The sequence below is a fragment of the Mesoplodon bidens genome (assembly GCF_964165515.1).
Source record: "Mesoplodon bidens genome assembly, chromosome: 7".
Classification (NCBI taxonomy): domain Eukaryota; kingdom Metazoa; phylum Chordata; class Mammalia; order Artiodactyla; family Ziphiidae; genus Mesoplodon; species Mesoplodon bidens.
In genome coordinates this window covers 92,782,038-92,796,261 of record NC_138164.1, presented here as the reverse complement: position 1 = coordinate 92,796,261, position 14,224 = coordinate 92,782,038, and the positions used below count along the sequence as shown (strand labels likewise).

Genomic DNA, 14,224 nt, shown 5'->3' with positions numbered 1-14,224 from the left:
CTTGATTAATTTTCAAAAATTGAACACATGTGAACATAGCCTCCAAATTAAAAAAGAAAGTAAAAAGAAAAATAAATTGCTAGCCTCAAGAAACACTGTTGAGGCCACAGAGTTTTGAACTCAGTGACTTCAGAACGTAGCAAAGTTCACATCCAGTGTCCTGACCTCCCCTTTTTTTTTTTTTTTTTTTTTTTTTGCGTTTCGCGGGCCTCTCACTGTTGTGGCCTCTAACGTTGTGGAGCACAGGCTCCGGACGTGCAGGCTCAGCAGCCATAGCTCACGGGCCCAGCCGCTCCGCGGCATGTGGGAGCTTCCCGGATCAGGGCATGAACCCGTATCCCCTTCATCGGCAGGCGGACTCTCAACCACTGCACCACCAGGGAAGCCCTCTTCCCTCTTTTTATTTGGCTTCTGGATGTGGTTCTGGTCAGGACCTGTGTCCAGAAGTTTTCCCCAGCAAGTCTTGTTCTTCAGGATAGATCTGAGAAGCTCCTTCACACTGGGATGTCAGTGAATGCTTTTCCTTGGATTTCTGGCTTTAATCTGGTCTCCTGCGGGGATACAAAGGAACAGGTCTCTCTCGAGAAGGAATTTCAAGGCCTCTGGGAGCCAGAAGCGGGTGACTTTGAAGAGCAATAGGGAAACCTTAAAGAAGTCCTGAAGCATCACCCCACAGTGTGGCCTTTTGAACGCCAGCCCTGGGAGAACTGACCATTTACATGGTCACGGTGGTGACTTGCCTTCTTGCTTGGAACTAACACTGTGTTTCGTGCTTGTCTGCTTGGTCTAAAAGGAGAGAAAAGGCCCACAGTCAGACTGCTCTGCTCACGAAGAGAGAGGACTGCACTGAAGAAAAGCAATTGTAGGGTGTGACCAAAACGCCCCGAAAGTCTCAGCTACTGGACGCCTCACCCAGTTTCTGCTGGTGCTTGAAGGCCCTGCAGCTAATAAGCCACTTAGTCAACATTCCAGCCACTCCCCTGTCTGGGGGACTGATTGGGAAGGCTCAGTCTGGGAAGCTTCTGGGGCTAGAGAAAGAAATTCTCAGGCCTCAGGGCCAAATCCAGAGCTCTGTTAATCAAGGGAGCACCTCAAAATCAGAATCCCATTGGGAAGGGAATAAAATGCCCAGGCTCTTTGGTTGAAAGATCACATTTTGGAGAATCCAAATTTAGGGATGTTGATCTTGGCAATTGAGTCCTATGGCGTCTTCCTGTGTCCTCATCAGTTTCCCCTGAAGGCCTCGTTAGCTGAGCCCAGATTGGTTCATGGCTCCACCCTCCCCCAAGAATGCTGGAAGCAGTGGAGCCACCACGTTTGGGCAGGGCAGCTGGATCAAAACCACCAGCAGGGAAGGGCCAGCCCTGGGTGGTGCTGACCCACCACTTCCTGCCACCCACTGGTTAATGCAGGTGTTTGTGCTTTTGCTCTCTTCTCTCTTCTTCTCAGATTTACTAGTCTTTGAGAATACTACCCTCTGGAACTGTGTCACACAGAACTTGTGACTAGAACGTTTTTTATCTAGTCACCCATTCATTCATTCATTCATTCATTTATGGTTTTTTTGCAATACGCGGGCCCCTCACTGTTGTGGCCTCTTCCGTCGTGGAGCACAGGCTCCAGACGTGCAGGCTCAGTGGCCACGGCTCACGGGTCCAGCTGCTCCGCAGCATGTGGGATCCTCCTGGACCGGGGCACGAACCCGTGTCCCCTGCATCGGCAGGTGGACTCTCAACCACTACGCCACCAGGGAAGCCCCCATTTATGTTTTTAAATATACAATAATTGAGCATCTACTATATGCCAGAAACCATACTGAGTGTGGGGAAGACAGTCAAGTAAGTCAAGATCTTGCCTTCAAAGAGTTTATATTCTAGGGCTTCCTTGGTGGCGCAGTGGTTGAGAATCTGCCTGCTAATGCAGGGGACACAGGTTCGAGCCCTGGTCTGGGAGGATCCCACATGCCGCGGAGCAACTAGGCCCATGAGCCACAACTACTGAGCCTGCATGTCTGGAGCCTGTACTCCGCAACAAGAGAGGCCACGATAGTGAGAGGCCCGTGCACTGCGATGAAGAATGGCCCCCTCTTGCCACAGCTAGAGAAAGCCCTCACACAGAAACGAAGACCCAACACAGCAAAAATAAATTAATTAATTAATAAACTCCTACCCACAACATCTTCTTTAAAAAAAAAAAAGGAAAAACAAGGAAGAAATTCACTAATCAAATAATAGAACTATTATTCTAAAAAAAAAAAAGAGTTTATATTCTAGTGGGGAAACAGACAAGTAAATTGTGATAAATACCTTGAGAGAGGTAAGCACAGGTAAGCCCGGGTAAGCTGCAGGAGGAGCGTCCAAAAAGCAAATTTGGGAGTCAACAAAGACTTCCCGAGGGAAGTCACACTTGAATGGAGTTTTGAAGAAGAAATAGAAATTAGTCTATGAAGGCTGGGTTGGAGGGTAGGGTGGGGAGGACATCTTAGCCGGAAGAGACGGTTTGCCTCAAGGCAAACTGATTGGGGCCAAGTTCCGTGTGGCTCAAACCCAGAGTGCATGCATGCCCCATGAATCTCCTCCAGTTTATTGAAGTTATGTGAAGTTTTCAAATGTATTTTCATGTTGTTCCATGAACCAGAGGGGGTGGCAGTTACTTCAGAATCGACATGCCTCTGGGGACTGGGCTGACCAGTGTGCTCCTAGGCCATGGCTCAATCTTTATTTTTAGAAAGGGTTCCCAATTTGGGAAGATCAAACACCCCCATCCCAGTTTGTCTCTTGGGCCTGGAGGTTTACTGTTCCTTGGTGTCTTATTTCTGTTTTGGGTGGTGAGCCTTTCTGGAAATAGGCAATTCCACTGGGTCAAGGCCAACTTAAGTCTCTACCCTGGGGAGGACTTCACAAAAGTCCAAAGGTTTTATACTTGAGACTGTACTCCTGATGCTCTTTGAGAGGTAGTCTAGGTCATTCCACAGTGTGGAAGACTACAGCAGTGGGAACTTCCCAGGCTCCCACCCACTTGGACCCCGTTCTGAGACTTTCTTTTTGTAAAAAGCACAAATACCATTTGTTGCTAAAGTGACTTATTAAAACTCAACAGTAGCTAAGCTATCTGAATGGTCATTTTGCACCATTTTGGGCATTTAAGACAAAGAAAGCAAACTAAAATTGAATATCAATTATATGTTAGGTGCTGTTGGTGCTTTCATAAGTATTATCTTATTAAAGGCTCTATAATGACCCAGTGAGTTGAATGTTATCGTCCAAGAGATTAAATGAATGCCTTGTCCCAGCCACAGCTGGAAAAGGTAGATTTTAACCAAGAATCCGATGGCCACGTTATTATGTAATTTCATTCCACTGAGGTGCCTTCTCTCAGCTGCTAATCAGAGCCAGTGTTTTGACTTATGGTTCTCGGCAGAGTGAGTGCTATTTTACTTATTCCTTCATGGTTTTGTCTCCTATTCTTCCTTCTCTCCTACTACTTCTTGTGTGAGAACATCCAAAGTCCCACCTGACTTTCTATTTGCGATTCATGTCATTAGCGAGTTTGAGCCCCTTGGCCTGGGAAGTGATAATGGAGAAAGGACTCCTTTCCCTCAATTTTTCATCTTGAATGCTCCTGTGAGTGCATCCTGTCCAGTTCCATGGGAGTTGACTGTGAATGAGATAGGTGGACTCTCAGTGATTCAATGGTGGATTTGGCTATTGGCTGGTCCCAATGCCAGTTCACCTGTTTGACTATATTCCCACGGCATTGACCTGCCCACCTTAGAAGTCTAAACTGAGAATTGGTCAAGCGTGGATGGGGGATTAAGATGATGCCTGTGTCTGAATTGTATAGTGAAGTTGACCCCAAACTCAGCTTTAGTAGCACTAGAAAAACATGTTTATGTAGCAGAGATAGGAAAGGTAAAAATGGAGATAAAGACATAAAGAAATGGTTGTCACTGTTATTATTGGTTTGTCTCTTATCCCTAAGTCACCCATGATCTCTAAGCTCATTCAGTGCTGGATAGAATAGAAAGGAGGCTGCATCTCTGGAACTGAAGGCTATTAATGACCACCTCCCACCCCAGGAGAATTAGAGAATCACAGAATTTTAGAACGTTCAAGAATTTCTAATCCAGCCCTCTTATTTTACAGATTAAGAGCCTGGGACCTCAAATATAAAAATCTGCCAGAACTGATACCTAAACCCCATTGGTATTTCATATTCAGAATGTGTTTTTATCATTTCATAGTGCTTTACTCTTCTGTCTGATTATGGTCAAGTAACTTTACATTAATCTTATATTATTTCTGACACAGCCAGTTAGCAGCAGCCCTGGAGTTAGAACCCAGACCTCCTGACTTCCCATCTCATGTTATCTACTAGGTCCAATCCCGTCATAATTTGGAATAATTGTAAACTATGCTGTTTAGCCAGACCTTCCGATATTCAAGAAGAAGCTTAAGATGTATCATTTGTGAAGTCTGGTGTTCACTGGCAGGACCTTTCCAGAAAGCATTTAGGTGATCTAGGAAATGGACACAGTGAACAGAAGGGACTGAGGAGATTTTGGAGGCTGTGAACCTCTAGGTTTCATTCATTCTCAGGATCGGTGAGGACACAGTATCTGTCAGAGAGATTCTGACTTCTTGGTCAGTGAGCATCCTTAACATGGTTAAACCAGGTCTTACAGGATCTAGCATGGGTGAAGGAACGGGTTGTTGGAAATTCCCAGCTGTTTTAGAGTTCCAGTCCCTTCCCTGTGGGTGTGACATTCTTTAGGAAACCAGGGAATTCCCAGATATTCCCAGTCACAACTGTAATCACTGTTTTGTGGTGCTCAGCGTTAACAGCACTGGTATTTCCGGCATTCTTTTTCAAATACCCTGACCACCTTGGGGGAAAGCCCCATCAACAAACACTAGTTTTGCTCTTGAGGCTCTGACCTAGTGTCCCCCATCAGGGCCATTTCTGGACGTTGTCTCTTCTGTGCCTCTGAGGTCTTTAGACTTGGGTAGCAGAGGGTCAGATGGGTGATACCCATCTCAGACCTCACATCCTCCAGGAAAAAACACACCGGTTGCTTTTAGGTTCCTTGGGGAACATTCTGTTGTCACCTCATCGAACCAGAGAAGGAGGAAAAAGAATTGGTGCCAGAGAAGTTGACACAGAAGTGTGCAGGCAGGAAATCCGAATCCAACACCACATCTAATGAGCCTATTATTAGAGGCTCTTGGCAGAGCAAGGGAATGCAAATGCAAATGAAAAGCAGGTCCTGAGAACTGTTTAAAATTTAGCACCATCCCCATTACATGTTCCCTTTGGAGTCACAGAGGATGTTTTGCATGATAAGCTGAGCTTGCCTTGGAAACAGGACTCACGTGGATTTGTGTGAGAAAGATCGGGGCAGTGACTGCAAAATTAACAGCTGTTTCAACAGTTTAGTGGAGAAGCTAAGGCTGAAGGAAATTATAGGCTCATTGTTCAAGTTTACATTATACAAACAGCTCTCCCATCGCATGGCCTTACTTTGCTGGGCAATGGAGAGAGATGTGGCCTAATTGGCTTATACTGTATTAAAGAATTACGTTGCTAAATCTTCCATCCAGAAGGCACCCGAGTAGAAACAAAGGTGGTGAACAGTGTGGGGAGAGCATCAGGCTTGATGGATTTGGTATAACCAAGCCATGCCCGGGCTTTCAAAATCCTTATTTCTTGGTTCTGTCTGCAGGGCCACAAGTTGTAGGGAGGGAACATTAATGAGGGAATAAGTGTGCACATTTGAAATAACTTATTGTCTTTATACAGTGGACCTACCCAGATCAGGCCTTGCCCTTTCTGTTCATTGCCAAAGAAGTAAATCTGCAGGCTGTCGTGACCTCAGGCCTCCTCCTGTGTCCAACTCACCTTTCTCTGATATCCATTTCTTTTGCTTGGAACTGGGACAGTCACTGAACTTCCACCATATTCATGATGGTAATGGGATGCAGCATTACTGCCTTGACTTTTTTTTTTTTTTTTTGCGGTACACGGGCCTCCCACTGTTGTGGCCTCTCCCGTTGCGGAGCACAGGCTCCGGACGCGCAGGCTCAGCGGCCATGGCTCACGGGCCCAGCCACTCCGCGGCATGTGGGATCTTCCTGGACCGGGGCACGAACCCATGTCCCCCGCATCGGCAGGCGGACTCTCAACCACTGCGCCACCAGGGAAGCCCTGCCTTGACTTTTATTTGAATCAGTGCCTGTGCTAAAAACCAATGCGTGGACACCAAGATTGGCAACTGGTGGGAGCTTCGGGCTCTAGATTGGACCAACAGATTTCCAAATTGTGTGTATGCCCATTTATTTGCTAAGCTCTACAAACTGCATAAGTAATTTAGGAGACCCCTTATTCCTCCAGGTTTCTGTTCAAATGTCTCCTTATCACGAAGCCCTCCTTCCCTGACCACTTGATGCAAAATAACTCTGTCTTCTTCCCACCTGTCACCCACTTCCTAGCACATTATCTCCACTTGAAATATATTTATTCATTTATTTGTTATCCCACTAAAATGTACAGCCTGTGAGAGCAAGGGCTTTGTCTATTTTGTCTATTGTGATATTTTATCACCTAGAATAGCATGGGGCCCGTAATATATGCCCAATGGGAATTTGTGGAACAGATCCAGGATGGTATGAGGGGTGCTAGGTGGTATGCTGCCAGGCTACTGTAGAAGGGCCTGGTTCCCAGGAGAAAGCACAGTGCCCTGTATAGCTGCTCTCCAATTCTTAATTTCTTTGAGCAAACGTTTATCAAGTGCTTGGGACCAGGTGTTAAAGATCCCAGTCCTGCTCTCAGGGTTCAAATGTTGGTAGAGGATGTAGACATTTAAATTAAATCCATCCTTTAAGATCCAGCTCTGGTATCAGCCCCTCCCGGGGGCCTTTCTTGAACAGTCTTCTTCTTCCCCAAAGCTAGGTTAGGCACCATTCTTACCATGTCCCATAACATCCTGTACAGGGCCTTATCATGGCCCATATGTAAAGCAGACAAATACCATGCAACGTGCTTTGTGTTTCCCCTTAAGAGCTCCTTAAGCACGAGGATTACACCTTACTCATCACTGACTATAGTGTCAGACACAGAGTCCTCAGTAAATACCAGTTATCCTTGTTATCGCCGCTGTTACTATGTGCATTCAGTAACCAGCATTCACATAGCTGTGGATGTGTGTAATCTCATTTGAAAAACTATATCTGTTCTAGGGATGTAATGAAAGTTGTTAAAAGAGTCAATCCTAAGAGTTCTCATCACAAGGAAAAAAATGTTTTCTATTTCTTTAATTTTGTACATATATTAGATGGTGGATGTTTTCTAAACTTACCGTGATAATCACTTCATGTTGTATGTAAATCAAATTATAATGCCGATCTCCCTGTGCTATGCGGCTGCTTCCCACTAGTGTCCACCTAGAGGGGTGGGATAGGGAGAGTGGGAGGGAGACGCAAGAGGGAGGAGATATGGGGATGTATGTATATGTATAGCTGATTCACTTTGTCATACAGCAGAACCTGACACACCATTGTAAAGCCATTATACTCCAATAAAGATGTTAAAAAATTATCATGCTGCTTACCTTAAACTTATACAGTGCTGTGTGTCAATTATATCTCAATAAAACTGGAAGAAAAAACCCCAGAATTATAGGAAGAAATAAAGAGCATTGGAAATGGTGAATATAAAATAAAGTAAAAACAAAAACAAAACTATATCTGTTCTTCTGAAGATATATAAGGCTTAGAAGCAGCTCTGTATTATGCTATACAATATTATTTTATGTTATGTTCTATAATATTCTCCATTGCAAGCTCTCCTTGTGTTCTGGGGGATGCAGGGATCACTTAGACTCGTCTAGGATCTTTCTAAAGAGTTCTCAGGGGACTCCCTGCATCCCCAGAGGCCAGCCAAGGCTCTGATGTACTTTAATAATGATTTTCTATGTGCAGAGGTTAGGAGCTCCTCTGAGCTTGGAGCACATGTTTGATTTCAAGAGGGCAAGTCACAGGCATTCTCTCAGTGCTTGTGGGTTCATGACATTTTGATGCTGACACTTTGATGTGGCTGTTTTGATTCAGGGCTTCAGGGACATTTTGTCATGGCTTAAAAGACAAATCATTAAACATACAGCGATTTTGTGCAACTAAGAAGTGTGGCCAGTAGGCATCCGACCACACTGCTGGATCGGGCGTGTACGTTAACCTAATATTTGTGTGTTTTCACTTGGACACGGCTGTCTTGATGCTTGACACTTTCATTACATCATGTGGATCCTGCCAGAATGTCTGGTTTAAATACTTGTGAGTCTCACTGAAATACCAACCATGTGCCTGATTCTAACTTCGGTGGCAGGAGGGCTTCAAATGAAGCAGAAGGCAGGGGATTACTCTCTCAAGGAGCTCATAGAGTTTTTGCCAAGGGCTGGCTAATGAATGCATTCACCATTTCTGAACACGTACGGCCCCCATTCTCCATTGGCAGTTTCCTGGTTTACAGCTTCAGATTACTGGCTGGAGAAGTGTTTAAAAAATATAAGGAGATCCTAATGCAAGCATAGAAATATGATCTATCCATGTTAAAAAGATAGTTTTGATCATTTTCCCTGCTGTGCTGTAAGAAGAACTTTTCCGTCTGTTTCACTTGGTGATGGGAGGAAGTGGTACTTACTGCTCACGGGTCAGAAAGCCCCCGTCTGCTTGCTGTGAGCTTCATGCCCTATTTTCTTCTTTAGACTGTCTGAGCGATCATTAACACACACGTATGCCGGATAGAGATTGCCCCCAGACTAACTAGATGAGTAGAATATTAGGCCATTAAGGGAAGACTAAGAAGCTTATATTTTTGACTAATGTTATCATCTGGGCGTTCTACCAGACCATGTCACATTATTCCTAATTTTAAAATATTCTGTTATTTATTTATTTATAATTTTTATTTTTTATTGAAGTATAGTTGATTTACAATGTTGTGTTAGTTTCAGGTGCACAGCAAAGTGATTCAGTTATACATATACATATATCCATTCTTTTTCAGATTCTTTTCCCATATAGGTCATTACGGACTATTGAGAAGAGTTCCCTGTGCTATACAATAGGTCTTTGTTGATTATCTATTTTATATATAGTAGTGTGTATATATTAACCCCAAACTCCTAATTTATCCCTCCCCCCCCCACCTTTCCCCTTTGGTAATCATAAATTTGCTTTCTAAATCTGTGAATCTGTTTCTGTGTTGTAAATAAGTTCATTTGTATCATTTTATTCTGGAAGCAAGTATATTAGGCAGCCTGTTATGAAAAAGTAAGTCTTGTGTTGGGTCCCTGGTCTTGACTCTGAGACTCTGGAAGCTAAGCTTGGTGTCTTGAAAGAATGATGGTGCAACTGGGTGGGTCCCCGAACTTAAATGTCACGCTTGTCGTGAATGTTCCCTGGAGAAAGGAACCACTTGTGTTGGCTGCCATGCCAGGCCCCCAACATACATTATCATGTTTAACTTCCACAAGGTAGGCCTCGAGCCCTTCTTTCTATAAACCACGCAGCTAGCAAGTGATAGAGTCATGATTTGAACCCAGGCTCTCTGTTTCCAAAACCCACACCATTTCCATTATAACCGGTGATTCCAAACCACTAACCTGAAGAGTTCTGTTGGTTCCAAAGGAAGATCTCCCCAGCCTGTGGTGAGAATATCTGGGTAAAGCTGACACCTGCCTATCTGGGAAGGTATTGTCATTTATTCAGAGACTGTGACTTGTCTTTCTAGGTGTTAAAGATCTTTTTTTGTTTGTTACATGATGGTGGTTGTAAATGGCAGCTAACAAAAACATCCTAAGACATCAAAGTGAAAAATTGGCCTCCTTATGTTGGCCCCCAAGCTTAAATTTAAAATCTTATTGGCCTGGGAAATGACATAGCTGGAAAAAAAAAAAAAACAGACAGTATACTCATTATCCTGGCAAGGGCTCCATTGTCAGAGTCTTAGCATAGCTTGGGTTCACATCGGGTTTTTCTGGAAGAGGGCTGGGGTGCCTCTACGGGTGAAGGTGATCACATGCTTCTTAAAGCCATACTTCTTTGACACTGGGTAGCGTGACTATTGGCAGCTTAGAGGAGTCCTGACAATACAAGTGACCTTTTAAAAACCACAATGGAATGATTTTTTTAAAACCAGATAAACCATCTTTTCCAAAAGAGAGGTAAAACTTGGACTACTAGCATTTATGACTTTTCTGTGTCCAGAATGGGGAAGGCTTGAGCTCAGAGGCATTTAATTTGGCAGTGACTTAGGCTGTGACGCTCCTGACCTTAGATTATTCAAAAGCCATCTTCTTGCTGTTGATACAAGAATGAAAGAGCTCAGGTTTTGAAGCCAAGCATATATGGAGTTTGACTATCCATTCCTTCTGGCCTGTGACCCTGGGCAAGTTACTTTCTGTAAAACAGGGCAGAGGTACTTGCCTCAGACAGTTACCATGGTGGGCAACTCTTGGAAAAACCTTCCACTGCCTATGTGATGCCTTTTCTCTGATGATCCGAGATAATAGGGATAAAAGCACTTGGCGTGTTGGCATTCGGTGTGTCCTAGTAACCTGCTTATAGGCAAACTGGAATGCAGGGTGCCCTGAGTTGCCCTGGTTTTACTTTCCTGCCCATGGTTCCAGATTCCCAGCTGTGCCTGGGGAAGGCTGTTTCGCCTCCTACAACCCGAGACCCTCAAACTGCAGAGATGCCCAGCAGACTCTAAGCACTGCCTCCCCTTCTGTTTTAGTGCCAACAACATGCCCAAGCAGGTGGAAGTACGGATGCACGACAGCCACCTCAGCTCGGAGGAACTGAAGCCCCGACATCTGGGGCTGCGCTTGTGTGACAAGCTGGGGAAGAACCTCCTGCTCACGCTGACCGTGTTCGGTAGGTGACAGGCCTGCCCCACCCTGCCCTCTTCCCCTGGTCTCTCCTGGCTAAGTGTGGAAGCTGGTTCTGGAAGTCAGCCCTCCCCCTGGGAAGCAAGCCACATGCTCTGCCTAACTCTGCCTTTACCCAGGCACGGCTGCCTCAGTGATACCATCTTCCCTGCCACCTGCCCTAGCCATGTTTGCCTCCTTGGGATTCTTGTGGTTCTCAGATGTCAGTATGCGTGTACATTTCTCATGGGTATGTCAGCATGCAGATTCCCAGGCCCTACTCACAGAGACTCTGGGCCACGTGGAGTGAGACCTAGGAATCTGCATCTTAACAAACCTCCTAGGTGATTCCAAAGCAGATGGTCAGTATACCACATTTAGAGAAGTACCTGTGTCCAGATAAAGGCAACAGTTGCCCTAAACCGCACTAACAGGGCTCCCAAGGTCTAACCTTCTTCAAGCACCTCATTAACTTAGATTCAGTTAGCACATTAGCTAACGAGGTCTGTGTGGAAGAGGCTTGTCCCAAAGCCTTGATCCACTCCAGCTCCACCTCAAAAGACTTACTCCCCTGCCTCTGGCCTCACCCAAGCTCTGGTTGTCCTTTCGTGTGACTGTTGATACAGACTTGGCCTTGGGTTTTCAACCAGGATTGATGGAAAATGGGGAAAATTGCAGTTTCTTATAGTGACAACCACATCTTTTCCTTTCTCAACCCCCCTCCTTTTTCTTCAACTCTTATGAGGCTATACAATGAAGCAATGAAGAGCCATCTATACACACACACACACACACACACACACTCACACACACCCGTCGTCCATCGCTTCTCCTTCGAGTCAGTCATCTTGGATGTCGGTGGACTAGAGTCAGGACTGGGAACTTGCACCCCAGCTCAATTCACTTAATAGAAGAAGACCACAGGCATGGTAGGGTTTTCCAAGGGTTACCTTCCACAGAAGCAAATTTCATTCATCATAGGTTTTGAAGAAGTGTGTTTTTCACATGTGGAAGAAAAAAAGGTGAGGCTTTTGGCCATGTTACTCCCTTTGCATATCTGGAGTTAACACCATAGCCACATACCTAGTACCTCCCTCCCCGCCTTACACCAGTCATGCTATGACCCCACTTGTGGTCTCCAGAAGGTAGTTTATGTTGGCCACCAGTTTGGAGAGATCCAAGGTTTTCTTGTGGAAGCCCTGCATATGCATAGTGAAAGGCTCCTGCTAGCATCTCTGCCCAAATTGTTTCCTCCCAAATTATATATTTTTAGACACCCCCCTTGACCTCCCCTAAGACCAGCAAGTCTCAAGATTATGTACAAGGACATAGAAGTCAAAGACAAAACTTCTTGAGGATAAGCCATGGGGAAATTATCGGAAGTCAAAGAAAATAGAAGAATAAAGAAAACACCCCATCTTGGTCACTTAAATGTTCCTTTTATCTGGGATTCAGTTCAAAAGGGAAGAAAAACATTAAACACCATGGAATGTGGCCAGCCTAGGCTGTGAAGAGAAGCAATATCTGGTGCTGTGGATTATTTCTGCTGACAATCTGTGACTCTGCAAGTGGATGATATCCTCAAAGAAGTCAGAGTCAAGTTGCCAGGTTATATTTCTCACAAAGCCTTGAGAAGGCTCTTCTTGACTCTTCCACTGCTGCCTTTTAGAATAGTTGGAGATACAAAGTATTTTCTCATGAGTCATCAAAATCAACTTCACTTTCCTAATGGTATTTTTGTTATGTGTTAGTCATCATCTGATGATGAAGAAGTATGAGGAAAGTCAATGTCACTGAACTACATCCCTAGAGCTATTCATTTGATGAGGGCAAAAGCTAAATTCATATATTCCCCCCTTTCTTATAGGTGTCATCCTGGGGGCAGTATGTGGAGGGCTTCTTCGCTTGGCATCTCCTATCCACCCTGATGTGGTTATGTTAATAGCCTTCCCAGGGGATATACTCATGAGGATGCTAAAAATGCTCATTCTGCCTCTAATCATCTCCAGTTTAATCACAGGTAAGCCCACCTCTCTGGCACTGAGCCAAAGCAGGTCATACTCCCACTCCAGCTTTTGGATTGACCATAGATTCTCAATTTGGTTGAATCAATGAATGTGATCATCTGTATCATTTCACTGCAGAGCCTTGGTTTTTCCTGTCTCTAAAATTGGGATAAGCAACCCTAAAAAAAAGAGTTTGCCATCTATTGGTTGGTCCATCTGTCTGTCTAGCAACAAAAGATAAAAAGGAAATAGCCTCACATTAAAAGGGATCATATCTAGTGATTTTAATTTTTAATGTATACATTTCTCATTTCCCAAATTGTATTTGTTCAGAAACTGACAAATAAAGGTAACAAATAGAAAAAGAAATTTTCTCTTTACTACTTAATTGGGTGTGGAGGGAAGTGGGTATTAAAAATAAATGAGATACTAGATATGAAACCCTTCGAGGTTTTCAGAAGAAAGGTACCCTTAATGTATAGGTCATGTTCACTTGCCTTTTGGCTGAAAGAGTTGTTTTATTTGAAAGAATTTTTTCCCCTCCCTGGGCTTATACTGGTAGTTTCCTCCTTACCAAATAATATTACTCAAACAAGGTATAAATTGATGAAGTTTAGAGACTAAGCTCTGAGTTAGGGATGAAGAACTGGGCTTTGGTTTATATCTGGGTGCCAACAGGCTGGGTGACCTTGAGAAATCTGTCCCTCTGGACCGTCCACCTTATGAAGGTAGTGAAGCTCTGGTAACTCCAAGAGATTCAGATGGTACAGTCTCATAGCTGGTTGATCAGTGAATCCAGTGAGGGAAAGAGCTAGGACTCAGTGTCAGGAGGATCTTATCATTCAGCCCCAGATTGAGTGAAACTATGTTTTACTTTATATGCTCCTTTTTAAAGCAGAGAAAATTTGTTCTCCATGCCTGTTTAACAGATTGTACATTAGCCAACCTGGTAAGGAAACCTCACTTCCGTTGGCCAGAATTAGACTTCAGGTTGTAAGGAGAAATGTGTCACATATGGGTCAGCTTCATTCAGAGAATTATTAACATCAGTAATAACTTCCTCCCCCACGGCAAAAAAGACTGATCCCCAGAAAGGGTTGCATCTCTCAGTCTAGTAAAAGCAGGAACTGAAACCAGGAAGTAGAAAAACTGAAGAAACTACTGGAAAAAAAACCTAATGAAGGCTGGAGTTTTTGTGACTTGCTTGGAATTTCCGCTAACCATCACAGAAGCTCCTGAAATATAGATGAAGCTCCCACCCATGCTGGGTGTTTTGTGCACCTGTTCTCACATC

General features: G+C 44.3%; 1 protein-coding gene across 2 annotated transcripts in view; it reads left to right on the top strand.

The window, feature by feature from the left end:
* The window catches only part of SLC1A2 (solute carrier family 1 member 2), a 101,765-nt gene that overhangs the window by 32,728 nt on the left and 54,813 nt on the right, over window positions 1–14,224 (top strand). For both annotated transcript variants that reach the window (XM_081239745.1, XM_081239746.1), the window contains exons 2-3: window positions 10,792–10,931; window positions 12,792–12,944. In XM_081239745.1, the coding sequence (XP_081095871.1) occupies window positions 10,792–10,931; window positions 12,792–12,944 (293 nt within the window). The remainder of the gene's footprint in view (window positions 1–10,791; window positions 10,932–12,791; window positions 12,945–14,224) is intronic.